Source organism: Metarhizium acridum, assembly GCF_019434415.1.
Source record: "Metarhizium acridum strain ARSEF 324 chromosome Unknown scaffold_13, whole genome shotgun sequence".
Lineage (NCBI taxonomy): Eukaryota > Fungi > Ascomycota > Sordariomycetes > Hypocreales > Clavicipitaceae > Metarhizium > Metarhizium acridum.
The window spans coordinates 1002466-1016638 of NW_027094016.1; the positions used below are offsets into that span (position 1 = coordinate 1002466).

The 14173-nt window shown below is 50.2% G+C and overlaps 4 protein-coding genes across 4 annotated transcripts; 3 read left to right on the top strand and 1 right to left on the bottom strand.

The window, feature by feature from the left end:
- Positions 1-3373: 3373 nt before the first annotated feature.
- Positions 3374-3778, top strand: J3458_002895 (uncharacterized protein; the record flags this gene model as incomplete). The annotated part of the gene is made up of 1 exon (XM_066117459.1): positions 3374-3778. The coding sequence occupies one exon, from the start codon at positions 3374-3376 to the stop codon at positions 3776-3778; it is 405 nt and encodes a 134-aa protein (XP_065977245.1).
- Positions 3779-4596: 818 nt separating this feature from the next.
- J3458_002896 (uncharacterized protein) lies at positions 4597-4908 on the top strand (the record flags this gene model as incomplete). The annotated part of the gene is made up of 1 exon (XM_066117460.1): positions 4597-4908. The coding sequence occupies one exon, from the start codon at positions 4597-4599 to the stop codon at positions 4906-4908; it is 312 nt and encodes a 103-aa protein (XP_065977246.1).
- A 1602-nt stretch (positions 4909-6510) lies between these two features.
- On the top strand, positions 6511-7188 carry J3458_002897 (uncharacterized protein; the record flags this gene model as incomplete). Its single annotated transcript, XM_007816291.1, has 1 exon — positions 6511-7188. The coding sequence occupies one exon, from the start codon at positions 6511-6513 to the stop codon at positions 7186-7188; it is 678 nt and encodes a 225-aa protein (XP_007814482.1).
- Positions 7189-10163: 2975 nt separating this feature from the next.
- On the bottom strand, positions 10164-14158 carry J3458_002898 (uncharacterized protein). Its single transcript, XM_066117461.1, has 2 exons — positions 13567-14158; positions 10164-13515 (listed from the first exon to the last, which is right to left on the bottom strand). Exons 1-2 carry the CDS (start codon positions 14079-14081, stop codon positions 11454-11456), a joined length of 2577 nt encoding a protein of 858 aa, XP_065977247.1. The 5' UTR covers positions 14082-14158; the 3' UTR covers positions 10164-11453.
- Positions 14159-14173: the final 15 nt, after the last annotated feature.

Genomic DNA, 14173 nt, shown 5'->3' on the forward strand with positions numbered 1-14173 from the left:
GGCTATCACTCACTAAAGTTTTGGTCTACTGACCACTCCGTAACGAGCACACATGAGTACGGAGAACTTTGTCCTCTGACTGACCAGCTCTACCCCTGCCAAAAGCTCCAGGCTAAAATTAGTCCGAGAGCTTTCCCGTTTCGCCTGTGTGTGTTGGCAGGTTGAGTGCATGATTGCATTTAGGCACTGTATAGACACAGTAAAGACAATCTGTCATCACAGTGCTATGTTTTTGGATCAACCCTTATTACTGCAATGTGATGGGGGACATGATACCAGGTCGTGGTGATGGAATCATGCGCGGAACTTGGCCACCTGTAGCCGCTCTACAATACATACAATCTCGGCAGCGTGCGAAAACAACAGAAGTGTTGAGTGTATGTTTTCATCAGTCTGTTTGCTAATTCCGTTTATCGTTCAAAGGTCGTGGTAAGAACCCGGTACCTGAGAAACGGCATGTGTCTTTTGCGTGAAAGCTAAGGATGCCACAAAAAGTCGGTGAAGCTGGAGAAGCCGCCTTAGTAACTACTCCGTATGCCTCACCGTTGACAGAATATCTTTACGGTTTCGACAAGCGGGGGCATGATGGACCAGCCTCGTGCCTTTCCAACATGTTTCGGTCGGTCTCCTCGATATGTCCACGACAGAACCGAGCGCAACAGCATCATGCAAAGCGACCAGGATGCGGTTTCTCTCGTCCCGTGCTAACGCATGTCTTTTCATGAGACATGATTGCCACCAGTTATGGAGTGCGCCGTCGGGCAGCTGAGTTGCATGGTCGCCGCTTACTACTGGCCATACCTTGGCTCGTGGGCCAAGTTCCAAGGCATCAACCGCAAATCCCGTCACTCAGACGGTCATCTTGTCCACGTAACTGGCCAGAACATCTCTAGGATTCTGGTCACTCTTACTGGCTGGGGCCGGAAACGGGATTTCTCGTGTTCTCACGACACCCAGCTGCCGGGCATCTGGGAGGCGCAAATTCAGTATGAGTTAACAGGGGCAGGAACGCTATTTCATATTACCGAGAATTGCTTTTGCGCAGCTGCAAAGTGTCAATTAATTGCCGGCTGTGTATTGGCTCGTTGCCATAAAGTAGTAGTGTTGCTCCGTAGGCAACTATGAGTTGACACAGCAGAACTCAGCGCTTGCATCCAGCTCTTTGCGGCGTGACTGAGAGTGGCCATGCAGGGTAGCGCAAGATCTTTGTCATATCAAGATTGACTGCGTCTGTCTAGCCGCAAGTAATAATAGTATCGTCTTTTACCATATCAGATTCATGATGAACATCTCCTGCGACGTCCAACGTCTTGCCTGTTGATGTCTCCCTGACTTGTGCAGACTCCAAATCCAAAATTATCGTCGACCCGACGTATAACGTGCATTCTGCGAGAAATTATTGCATGCTCATCAACTTGAACGTTCTGTTCTTCAGCCCCGCGCGTCCATATTTTGAAAATACATCGCTGTGTGCGAGATTCGAGGCACGCACCGCCTGTTGTTCGTTAGCTCACTCCCAATGTTGCAGCCCCCCTATTGCTCTCGGCGAGTATGCATCTTAATCACACACAACCTCTAGCCTGTAGCCTGAGCCAAACATGTTTGAGCGAGCATGTTGGCGCGCGACGTATCGAATCCTGGCTTCTCATTTGACCCTCAATGACGGGTGTTGCCGCCACGGGCCGTTTGACATGGGCGGTAGTTTGTGTAGTCTGATTCGCCGCCAAAAACAGCTAGATGTCAAGGTTCTTTACCAGCCGCCTTGATTCAATCCAAATCATGATCTGTTTGATGTTTATTTAAGCATAATTAGCCCAGATTGTTTGAAACAGATCTCAGAGTTGTTTAGAGTGCTTCATTATTGACTTACCAGTTGTATCATGGGAACAGGCCCGCTTTGACATTATATCTGTTAACACGGGCTAAGTGAGGTATTTCTCTGATGACACATATTTCGAAATTAAATTGTCAGATTGCTTGCCTTCGGATATATATGCCCCTCTGTTAAGTACGTTTTGGCACGGCTTTGTTACTTATTAAAACTTGGTGCATATCGAACATAAAATCGGTTTTCGAAGGAATGCGCCGAGGGTATCGCCAACTCGACGCAAGCAGTCTTCTCGATGCGACCGCTACCTTGAACATCAGAAGTCTTGTTTTTTCATGCTTCTAATAAGTCTTGGTTAATGAGTTTTATACCGATATTTCAGCCGAAGGCAAACACAACTTCGGTCTGGCCGAGGCTCACGGCATAATGGCGCCGTGAATCCATCCCTTTTCGAAGACAAGGACGCTGCCGAGTATCAGTATCGCCAATCCAAAGTGAGAACTCACATGCAAGGCAAAAAAGGCTTTGTGCCTATAAGTTAGTGTGATAATCCGATATTTTATCCTCACCGAGTTCCACTAGGCTTCCTCTCACCAGCCAACGCTAACACAAATGGAAACTTGAGTCCAAAACTTAGGTGCAGTGATGCAAAATCATCGACGGTTGTTCATTGTGACCTTTCTCATCTAGAAGTCTTGTAACTTGAAGTACGCGAAGAATCCGAACCCTGCCAATCAGGACCTTCGCTCAGGTTGCGTAGGTTATCTCGAGATGTATCTTGGACTCCTACCTATGCAAAATATCAATAGTCCTCCTACATGTCAACATTCAAATCGTTCGCGGATAGAAATACCTCTTATCGGAACAAAGTGGGTGGTAAAGCTGATAATACTGAGTTTCTCACGAAATATATCCCACATGCGCAACACATCCAGCCGTGGGCCTCGTCTGTCGGGCGTGTTGGAGTATACGTCACTCCTTCAGCAGGAACTTGTGGGCCAAAGTAAAGGCAACTGACAAATAATTAGCTCCTCCCAAATAGATGACAATACATCAGCCTTGTCAGTCGGATTGCAATTCTCCAAGAAGCATTCGCCGCCGCCGCCGCCGCGGCAGCCGCGGCAGCCACGGCAACTACCACAACACGATGATCATGATCTTCATCAACGGAAATGAAAACGCAAACTTTGTCGGATGCTGCTTTGCTTATCTTCTGCTACCTATTATTTCATCTCAGTCCTACCCTGCCTGATATCGAACTATCAGACTTGTTGTGGGCTTAGTCAGGGGAGCCCAGTTGATATGACTTACAGCCACCACCAACATGCGACGTAGTCAGATTGACGTTATGCCCGTAGAGCACGATGATGGAAAATAGATCTGATCTGCCATTGACGCGCGATGTTTGATCCATGGAGAGCGATGTCAATGCACCAGGTAATCCCGCGAACGACTAGACGTGGGAAACCTACCGCAATGGGGATCCCTCAGGAATCGTGGCTTGTCATGACAGGATGACAGCAATGAGGGGGAGGGTCTGGACGTATGGGGACTGGATGGTGGTGTCTTGGGCATCAACCGAGTGCAAATGGGCGTGAAGACGCTTCCCAATATTTGTTTGTAAGTGCTTCGATGCAGATGGACAACCCAAGCCCGTCCACATCGACACAAAAAGATGATTCCCGAGAGCCTCAGTATTATCCACCACTATTCGCTCCGAGATGGGAAGGCAAGTTTACCGCTCGATATGCGGCTCGATTTCTTGCTTCTTTGTCCCTCACAACACGTAGAGTAGCAAACCATGGACCACTAAGGCACAAGTCTTTCTTTGCTCAGTGTTGGTTGGTCTGTCGGCTTGGTTTGCATCCACGACTGTCCATGACTTGTCTGTCCAGTGGCGAGCTCCTTCGATGGCTCTCGGACGCCCATGCAACAACAACAACCATCTAATGGGACACTCGCCCCCAACATAAGTAAAGGAGCCGTCGGTTGCACGCTGCTGCTCGGCGAGCACCTTTCATGGGTGTAATATGAATTTGTATTCGGGATTTGGGTCACGACCCTGTGATGATGACATTCTCGGTCTCAGCGGTGCTGATGACCTTCAATCACTTGTTAGTTCACAGGCGTCAAGAGTTTCAATTAGTAGAATATATGCGGCACTTAGACAGGGATTGGAAGGGTAGGTCGAGGCCATTTGTCCTGCAAAGGCACCTTCCACCAGGAAGACCAGAACGAACACCATTGTCATGTACTGCGTTTGTGCAAATGCGCTTTGTACGGGACACAGATAAGGTACATTGAAAATATCCTGCGAGAGGTGTGAAACGGGACGGCCGAATTCTGGACGAAAAGAGGCAATGGACGGGCCAAATCGATGGTCTCACACTACCGCGCGCTCGTTAGCTAGGAGTGTGACATGCAGTCCTTGGTTTGAGAATCAGAGACTTGGGGTAATTTGGACCAAGATGACGCTTCACGAACCGCTCGGTGATGGTGGCGGGCTCGCTGAACGGGGCCTTGGTCAGATCGTGGGTAATCGTGAGCCACAACAATGGCCATGCGGACCAGCCTTAACCGCCTTAAAGATTGGCCAATGTCAACGAACGGATGCATTGAAACCTAGGGTCCGGTCAGCCACGCCCGCATGCAAAATGTAAAGCATACGAAAGAAAACGACGGTCATTATTTCGAAGGCTTACCGTAGTGGATGCGGTCATCAGAAAGGCCAGCGGCACCGTCCATGAGAACCGCATGGTTGATTGCACATGTTTGGCGGAGAGCAGAGGTTAGATTCCAAGTCGAGAAATGCCAAGGTTCATCTGTATCGACTGGCTGCAGGGGAACGACGGGGGACACGAAAGGCGTCAACTGGTGCAAGACGAGCGGGCAACGTCTGGCTGGCTGTTGTTACCTTGGAAGGTGCCACGGTTGTTCTTGACGACTTGACTTTTAGAAAGGGAAAGAAGCCCATCGGCTACAGTGCACTTAGGACGCCGACACGCAGGATGGAGAAGGATAAAAAAGCCAAGAGCTCCCGCATCAACAACTCTGATGTCGTCCAAGTTTCTGCTGTATAACCAAGAACTTATCATAATGGCCCATCCTTTCATTCTTTTGTTTCTCTTTCCCAACTAAGAAACTATCGAACAGCAGGCCTACGCCACTACGAGTAAATAGAGTCTCCTCTTCAGCACTCGAGCTCCTATCACCAAAATATTGTCCCGTCTCGCCCGCATCGCTTCATCAACCTCTCTTCTATACATACTCTGGAACAATCAACAACATCCGCTCCGCCTCTAGTTTATAACCCGTCAACAACATCTCTCCAATAAACTTCGAAGACGATATCTCGCCAAGGTTACTCTGTCAGATTTACATCGGAGACTACCCATCTTTTCCATCTCCATCAGACCATCTATACTCCTCGGTACAATCCAATCGGCTCTCGGCTCCTCGTATTCTATCCGCCAGGGGCTTACGAATGGTTCAAGAGAAAGCTTAATACTCAGCGAATAAAGCTATCTGTCTCAACCTATTGGGAAACCGGTCCAGCCAACCAGAGTTTGGGGCCTCGCTTGTTTCCTGTGAGCATCGTCATCGGCAAATACCATCGACGCTTCCTTGCCGGCTTACTAGCTTGTGAAGAATCTTGTGCTAGCCCAAGTATCGATATCCAATAAGACGTCAAGGTCAGGTTAAGGACTTTCACAACCATCACGCCTCCTTGTCGAATCACACTTGTCGCGTGCGACTCGAGGGGCCGGAAGAGCGCTACGCAGTAGATCTCTCGGCAGCAGCACGGTTCCAGCGACCAGTACCAGCGACCAGCGACCAGCTGCAAGCAAAGCCGCCCCGGCACCACGAGGCTTTTTGGCGGTCCTTGCGCCTGTCAGGTCAGCGTGACGAAGAGAACCAAAGACTTGCATCTCCCATCACCTGCTCAAGCACCCGAGCAAGCGGTGTCTGAAGCTTACAGAAGCCCATACAAGGATACGTCTGGCAGATCCCACCACCACCCCTTCCATCTCCACCCCTTCCCGTCACGGTACACCCCCTCCTCACCCCTGTCGACCATCGAAAGTGTACATTGTGTGCTGCCCCCCAGTACTCTCTCCCTTGGTGCGCTCATCACTCATCACCTCAGTTCCAAGCCCTGGAAATCAAAGCCGCAACACGGCGCTTGGTTAAGAAGGACACTTGCGCTACTGGTCGTGTTTGATCCCCACAACATCTCCTCCGTAAATTGTGTCCTTGCCCGCGACGCCCTTGTCGTCTTCTCGCGACCCTCGTCCAAGCTAGGAGGAGGGCCCATCTGACACCAATAGCCAGTCCGTCGGCGCATAATATCCAAAACACGGCGCTGTCTTTGCCGCCAACAGGCCCGAACACCAAGACGCACGCCTGCTCCGATCCATTTCACACCCCTCCCGCTCCCAGTCTTGTCGTCCTCTCACTGCCTCACGCTGTTGACTACAGTTCTCTCACCTTATAATCAAACGCTCCTCGGGACTACCGCCCACCTCAAGACTCTCCCAGGTCATCAACATCTCTTCGCCTCTTAGGCTGCTCTCGTTGGCCTCTTTTTCTCGTCGCCGACTTCGTGGCAAGCCTACCAAACCTGGGGTTTTATTCAGCCTGGAGGTGTCACCCGACGACGTGTATACTTATTCTCCTTCACTATGCCTACCACAAAGCCCAAGCTGGAGAAGCTCTCCACGCCTGTAACGGCGACATTTCCCTCAGAAATTACATCTGCAACCACGGCTACTCCTCTTTCTGCTTTGAACTTTATGTCTAAGCCAGAGCCGGATTTTATTAAGACGCCCATTAGTCCACCATCCGCTTACACAGACTTCTTGTCGAAAGCAATGGCTTTGAACTCACCGTCCCTCACGCCCGGAGACTCTAGCCCCGACTCTACAAAGAGCAATCCAGAGACAGAAAGAGCAAATCGTTCGAAAACCGAACGATCCTCACCTACCTCTACTGTTAGCAGCAAACCGTCTCCTCCCACAACAGCACCCGTCGTGCCTCCCAGTCCATTCACAACCTCAGCCCCAATGTCTGCTCCGCCGACTGGTCCAGCTTCATTTCCAAGCTTGAAACTGCCGCCAAGCCCCGCCATATCCAATATCGACTCACCATTGAGCGCAAGCACCCTCCGTTCACCTTTCAGCGCGAGGTCTGTTCATTCCGTCTTCGACTGGGATGCTGCATTGAAGGCTCGGTTCTCGGACAAGAAGCAAACGTCTTCACGCACAAGCGTTCGACATATACGGGAAGTTGTTACTAGAACTGTCACTTACACACCACGCATGGATCCTGCCCCTAGAGGCAAGAGACGGAAGGTGGAATGAAAAGCCTGCAGATAGCCAAGGCAATTACTACGATAACAACGGGAAATCCGATTTACGACGACAACTATGACGACAACCTGGCATATGGTTCCGGGAATCAAATGACGACGCAATCGAATCGGGCGCTGGCGGCCCCTTGGGACGCATGATGAACCCCCTTTTCTAGTCGCCATTCCTTCTATATTATTTTCCATGGACCAAGGAAACGGCTGCCTTATTTGACACTTACGCGAAAAAGAAAACAATCTTGGATGTCTGTGCGCGTAGGTACGACACTAATACTCTAAGCAAGCTGAATCCACGGCTGAAGGATTACTATTCTTATTCATACCCTGGGCAGCACATGGGCTCAGATTGCAAAGGGGCTCTCACCAATTCTGACTATTATTTATTTTATTTTATTTTTCACTTTTTTTATGCTGGACGGGAGGAGGGCCAATAAAGGACGTTTCTGGGATATTTTGGCATATGCGGGAGGCTTGCTTTTGATTGGGAGGAGTTTGTGGCGTTTCTACAAAGTTGAGTGTTGGCTTAGGATCTTTGTTGACCTTGCACAGGTAACATCGGAATACGTTCGATACCACAGCGTGGAAAGGATGGTAGTAAGTGGGCCAGACGAAGGGCAATGGGGAGGGGGCAAGGCAAGCAGGCGCATAGAGTGGCGCAAAGATGATATAGGGCAATATACCGCTAAAATGATTGTAATGTCCCTTCGCAGTCAATGTGCATAGTCACGCTCAAACCATGAGCTGTGATAAGTGAAGATAACAAGGCGTCACCTGCATGTCGGGTCATGGACGAAGCAGTTCCTTTCCCACCAGGGGTGGAGATGGTAGCGGTAACCAGCATTCACGACATGCAGCCGAGGGAATATCAGAACCGGCCATGGACATTGTTTATTTATTACACGTTTTACGTAGTCTGTGTATGTACGGAGTACTAGGCCGCCAAAACAGGTCTGTGTAACCTGGGTCATTGCGGGAAGGCCGCATAGTCGAGGCCGAGCCGGGTGTAGGGACTAAGACACGACTAATAGAAACGACGTGGCGGTTGACATTGCTTTACCTACTTGCCCAGCACCGATAGTCGTGCAGCCTATTTTGCAGTTCAATGATGGTCCTGTTTCTGCCCAGATGTCCCATCCCGGTCGAGGATAAAAAGAGCAACAGGGAACTCCAAACGTACACGGAGAAGTACGTACCGGCCACGGTGCTGTTTTCTTGCCGCTCTGCGGGTTAAAAGAAGGGGGGGGGTTCATGTCGAGGCCTTGCAAAACACCCATGCAGGTTTCATTATACGGACTTTGCTGGGTTATCTTATTATTTTGAATAATGCGGCGATTCGCGCTCTTTTTTCCCCCCCTCCCGGTTCTGTCTCGACGGTCGAACTGGGTCGACAATGGCGCCAGTGGTAGTCGGCCTACCTGCGTCGTCAAAGGGTCGCATATTGGGTCGCCATAGTGGACAGCGGCAGCAGCCATGCGAGCTCGCTGCCTGCGGCGGTTCAGTCCGTCCCGGCTGACCGATGGGATGACCTTGGAATCAGAGGGGGGAAAAAGAAGGGACAACAAGTATGGGCTTTTTGGCCGGTTGTGTTTTTTTCCTGACCTTTAGCGGCGACGTATCAGATGGCCGCCTCTGCATTAGGCTGCGGTTGTCCTTTGCATTACAACGGGGTTCAGTTGTGCGCGTTGACGGCGAAAAAGACTTTCTGATAATGGCCCGCGACTCCCCCTCGTGTTTTCTCTCCCGCTGGCGCTTCACTCCGTTTTTCTGCCTTCTCCAAAGTCTTTTTTCCCCCCCCCTTCCCATCGAGTAAGTGCAAGTGCAAGTAGGTTTCTATCGTGGACATGACGCCAGCATCACTGCTCCCACACCACTGCAGTTCTCGACTCACCCCCCCTTCCTTCTTCCGGTTTGCTCTCTGCCTTCTGCCCCTCCCGGTCGTAGTTGCCTTTTGGAGTTTTCGAGCACCTCTTGTCACCAGGTTGGAAGGCTGGGGCAGTCGAGCGCCAGCACACCCCCCGGAGAAAGTTGAGGGGGACTCTCTGTGATTGGGGAGGGTCCGGGTTTCCCTCAGTCCGGCTCTGCGGCTGCTTAAAACTAGACCCAAGCGTCAAGTGGTTTCCGCTGGGCTGGAAATAAATACGTGTGTGAAGGAGAATTGAGAAACAAAGAAAAAGGAAAGGCCATGAAGACATGTGGGGCCTCAGCATTCTAAGCGCCCGGAGAGAGAATGGACTGGTCCGTTGATTGGCTGTCGCCCTGGTGCCTGTCACCCACCCGATGGTGTCGGGCGCTGTGATTGGCCGGGGTCTAAGCGCCGTGATGTGGGTGGGAGCACTGCACCCATGCATGCCGCGAGAATGGAAATGGGTTAAAAAGCCTGGGATTAGGTGTTTTTTTTTGTGCTGGGAGAAGTTGGCCGATGAAGTTTGGGGAAGGGGGTTCATGCATATATGGCTTTGATAGGAAGATGCATAATTATATGAAATATGCTCTGTTGTGAGGTGTGGATATTTCTTGATGGGATGAGGTTTTATTTGGGGCAAAAATTGTAGCACGATGCTTTTCCCTCTCCTTTCGTCTATCAAGATGGAGACGTTGAGGTTGCTTCGATCTGGGGACGACATTAGCTAGTGTACTCCGTGGCCTTTTCTTCAAGTGCCGAAAAGAGACGAGAGGTGTGATTGAGGCCTTTTTTTTTTTTGGGCCGCGGGGGGGGGGCTGCTCTCTGTGAAATGCCGTGTTCATGCGAGGACGATCGTTGGAGGGGGTTGCGACGGGCTAACTTGTCGCTCTGTACGGAGTAAAGGTTATGAATGAATTTTTTTTCCCTCGGCTCGAGTGTAGCAAGTCGGTGGCTTTGTGAGGCAATGAGACCTTGAGCGGGGTAGAAAACGCCCCGCGATCCGAGGGAATGGTTCCGTCCTGTCATGTGTGTCAGAGGCATGGCGAGGAGTTTGCACTTGGCGTCGTGATTCTGATATTGGTAGTCTGTGCGCTTTTCCACATCTCGTGGCGATTAGTATTTGGCCAGCTGTTTAACATTTTTGAATATAGCAGTTTCCTTCCTTTTCCTCACACTATACGTATGAGATTCACGATATCCAGTCGTCCATTCTCTTCCGTGATGCAGACCCATCATGTCTTCACAAGAATGTCTCTAAGCAACCGCCATGCCTATCTCGATGCATGTCCCAGTCTATGCCGTGGCCAAGTTCCCCGTCTGTATCAAACAAGTAACGCACAACTTAACCCACTCACCCAAATTAATTTCACATCACAACGCACCACGTCAACACGCCAACGATGCCGGCAAATCTTCCAATACCCCGTCCCCGCGGGGCCAACCCTCTTCTCCGCCAGCTCACCAACATATATTGTCTGGTCCTTATGTACATCAACTCCGGGTTCCTTATCCCACGCTAAGTCGAAGGACGAGGTCACCCCCGGGCTGATTCCTTAGCGGGGTGATGTGGCAGGGGTTCCTTGCCTCAAGTCCTAGATTCGTCCAGTATCCTAAAACCCAGGCGGCTAAGGAGAATCCCCAGAGCAGGCCTCTGAAACGGCCATCTAGACAAATGTTCTAAAAATGGTACATGTAACAGCTAGAAACATCATGGAATATTTTGACATGCGTTCCTCGAAATTTAGGGACGTCAGATAGTTTTGCTTTTTTTTTTTGGTGCCAGTATTATGCATTGCATGCTCATGAACGAAATGAAGCGAACATGGTGATGAAACAGGTTCTGGTGGTATGGTTCGCTGTGGAGTTTTGCTGGCCCTGGTTGTCATTGGTTCAAGGCGACGGTTTTTTTCATAACATGGGTTTGCTGCGTCTGCAACTCCGCTTCCATCTCACGAGTATCTGTCTGGGTATTGTTAATGTTGCTAGGGTGCTTAAGAGAAAGAAGAAACAAGGTTTGCGAATTGCTTAACCCACACAATAGGTCAGAGCGTCTGATACAAAAGAACGGTTGGTCTCTGCAAGGCTTGTTCTTGGCTACCATTCCGTCTCTCAGCGGATTGGCGGCAATTATCTCCACTTCCATCATGGAACTGTGCCAATGTGTCTGGCTCGACTGTACAATTACAGTTTGTGCATAGCCTCCGATGGAGAATCTGGCAAAGCAGAATGTACTCTCGAGTCGTCATTATGCATGCGCTATACATCAAGCACAAGCAAGTATAGGTCGTACAAGACATTGTCAGTCAGCTTCACAAGGTTTGTGCTCATTGCCGTCGTGTATAGTTACTCCGTAATCAATCCACTTCTCTCACCTCCCTGGCAATGGCATTACACAAAGCCACCGTAACACCAGCGCCAGTAAGGACATGGATCCACAACCGCTGCGTATCGCTCAGCCGGTCGTTTGCGCTCTTGACTTCTGCAAACATGACTTCGCCTCTCGGTGCTTCCGGTCTGCTTGGGGCTCCTTCAGCTGACTGGTCATTTGCCCGCCAGAGGATTAAATCTGGCACCCCTCCCCCCCGGTGCTTGTATTCCTGGGCCATGACTTTGCATATGGCTGCTAGCGCACTGCCTTTGAAGCACCGTATCAGCTCCGCCATGTCGTCCACGTCAAAGTCCCAGTTTAAACCGACGACACTGGTCCTGCGCTCGTGTTCTCTGTCCCAGACTTGTCGGAGGAGCCATTCGCCCTGTCCGTTGGCTATTTCGACGAGGCGGTGGTTGATTTCCGATGCTCTGGCGGCGAAGAAAGCATCTGTGTGCAGGTCCAAAGGGCAGGTCTGGTATTCCGTCTGGAACACGTTGGGTATGTAGAGAAATAGTATATCGTAGAAAAGATATGCAAAGATGGTGCGGATAGCTCCCCCTTCTGCGTGATATCCCTTCCAGCCTTGGGAACGGAAGTGGCTCAGGCACATCTCTTCCACGCTGCACTCGCCTCCAGTATCCAGTTCGTCCAGCCAAACGGTCTTGGTTGAAGCCTGTTGGGCGCCAGGTTTGGAACTCGGGGGCCTTTTCAACTGTATTCCTTCGACATTGATTTCGAGGGGTTCTGCCAGCCGGACGTGTCCAAAGTCATGCTGTAATCGACGTGGAATTCGCAACTTCCTTTCGAGCTTGATGAGTCGTTTTTGAAGATCATAATGATGAATCAGATGGCAATCCGGGTCTTGTAGCGCCGATTCACAGGTTGCAACAGCTATTCTTTTCCACTGCTTCTTTCGCTGCTCCAGATCCCCAGACCCCCCATCATCACGCACAGTGGGCATGTAGTGCTCCTCCAGCAATGCCTTGCGTTGATACCATGAGCCTCGTCGAGACAAGTGAAACAGGTTCTGGTCTAACAATTCCTCAAGGAGTTCATACTCACGAGCATATTCTTTCCGTCTCCCCATTACCCACATGGCCTTTACGATAATCCTAGTATACGAATGCGCAGGATTAAATCTCCTAAGGTAGGCACCCTCACCCATTTCGTACACCATCCGCTCCTTCTCTCCCTCCTCATTGACATATTGCTTCCATCGAGGGTAAACCATTGCAAAGATATCCATAATTCGTTGCAAGTCCTCTTCGCTAGGAACTCCGTTAGACTCAAGTATGTTATCCACATCTGCCTCCAAGCGAATACCCGCTTCAAATTCCAAAAGATGTAAACGTGAGGCAAATATGGTAGAGGTCCTGCATACAATGTACTCTGGGAAATTCCGTCTCGCAATCTTGGCCAGGATTATTGTCGTAAGTGATTTCTCCGTCCACTCAGTAGATCGATAAAACACCAAGTGTACGCGTTCAAAAAGCTTGTAGGTAAGCGGAGACAAGCGAATACATGGTCCCAAAATGGCCAACACCTTGCTCAAAAATTGCTCGTTTCGATTTGAATTTTGCCGCTTCAGGTGTCCATTCTTGCAAGATCCAGCAGACTCCTGGTCAGAGATAGAAGCATCAGAATCGCGACTGTTCTGCCGGCTCAATCCAAGCGCCATCAGCCCAACCTGTTGTTGACTCGTTCGACATAGACCTTTCACGAGTTCTGCCTTATTCTTTCCCTGGATCTTAGCATCCTTGGCCAATGCTTTGAGTTCATCCAAGAGCAAAAGCGATGCTGCTTCTTCAACACTGTTAATGTAGTCTTTGGAGGCATCAGCAAATGTGAAGCTTGCTCCCAAGTTGAACCTCTCAAGGTCAAATCCCGGAACCAGCTCCTCGGTGTCTTGGCTGTTTTTCGTTGGCAGTTTCTGGATGGCTTGCAAGGCTGCAATGGCCTCTTCTGGCTCTGAAATATCGGAATAGTATCCTAAGCGGCTGGACCGATGCCATGCTGCGGTTTTTCTGAGAAAAAGGCGGACATATCTCCCACAAAGTTAGACTCCATGCACAGTGGTGCATAGCAATAGAACTTACAGATACTGTGCTTCGTATGACAATTCTTTCCACCTCCTGAAAACTTCCATCTCTTTCTCATCAAACAACTCCGATTCTTCTTCCAACACTGTATCGAGGGCGAGATTAAAGGCATCCACATATATTGAGCTGCGTCCTCTAATCCACAAAGACTTGGTATTTGCGGTAGCCCCATCATCGTCGGTCTCTTTTTGGGAAGACCTCGTCTGTTCATACTCCTCAATTGCATCGGCATCTGTCTGTGTTGGTGGCAGGACGTTCTCAAATGCAGTGGCTTCATGCAGGTATGAAGTATCCGCATCTTCACTGTGGTATGGCCCCCGCTTAGTCTTCTTTTGCGACTCATATCCACGGTCAGACTCTGAAGAGTCTGGGGAGTCTGGGCCTGGATTCTTGATTTCATCTTGCTTCACGCGCTTTGGCGCCCGCTCACCGGCACTATCATAGTGAGACGCAGACCGGCGGCTTTCATCGCTTGTGTCAGTCCTGCGGAAATGTGTCACAAACGCATCCATCGGTATCAGCACAATGCGGGACGCGACAGCGTTTCCTGCGACATGGACCGCTGTCGATCTGGGAGACGCGACAAAAGTGTGAAGTGCGAACA

Coding starts and splice junctions, on each gene's coding strand:
- J3458_002898 (XM_066117461.1), bottom strand. CDS start 14,081: ATGGATGCGTTTGTGACACATTTCCGCAGGACTGACACAAGCGATGAA. Junction 13,516..13,566: donor TCATACGAAGCACAGTATCT/GTAAGTTCTATT, acceptor ACTTTGTGGGAG/ATATGTCCGCCTTTTTCTCA.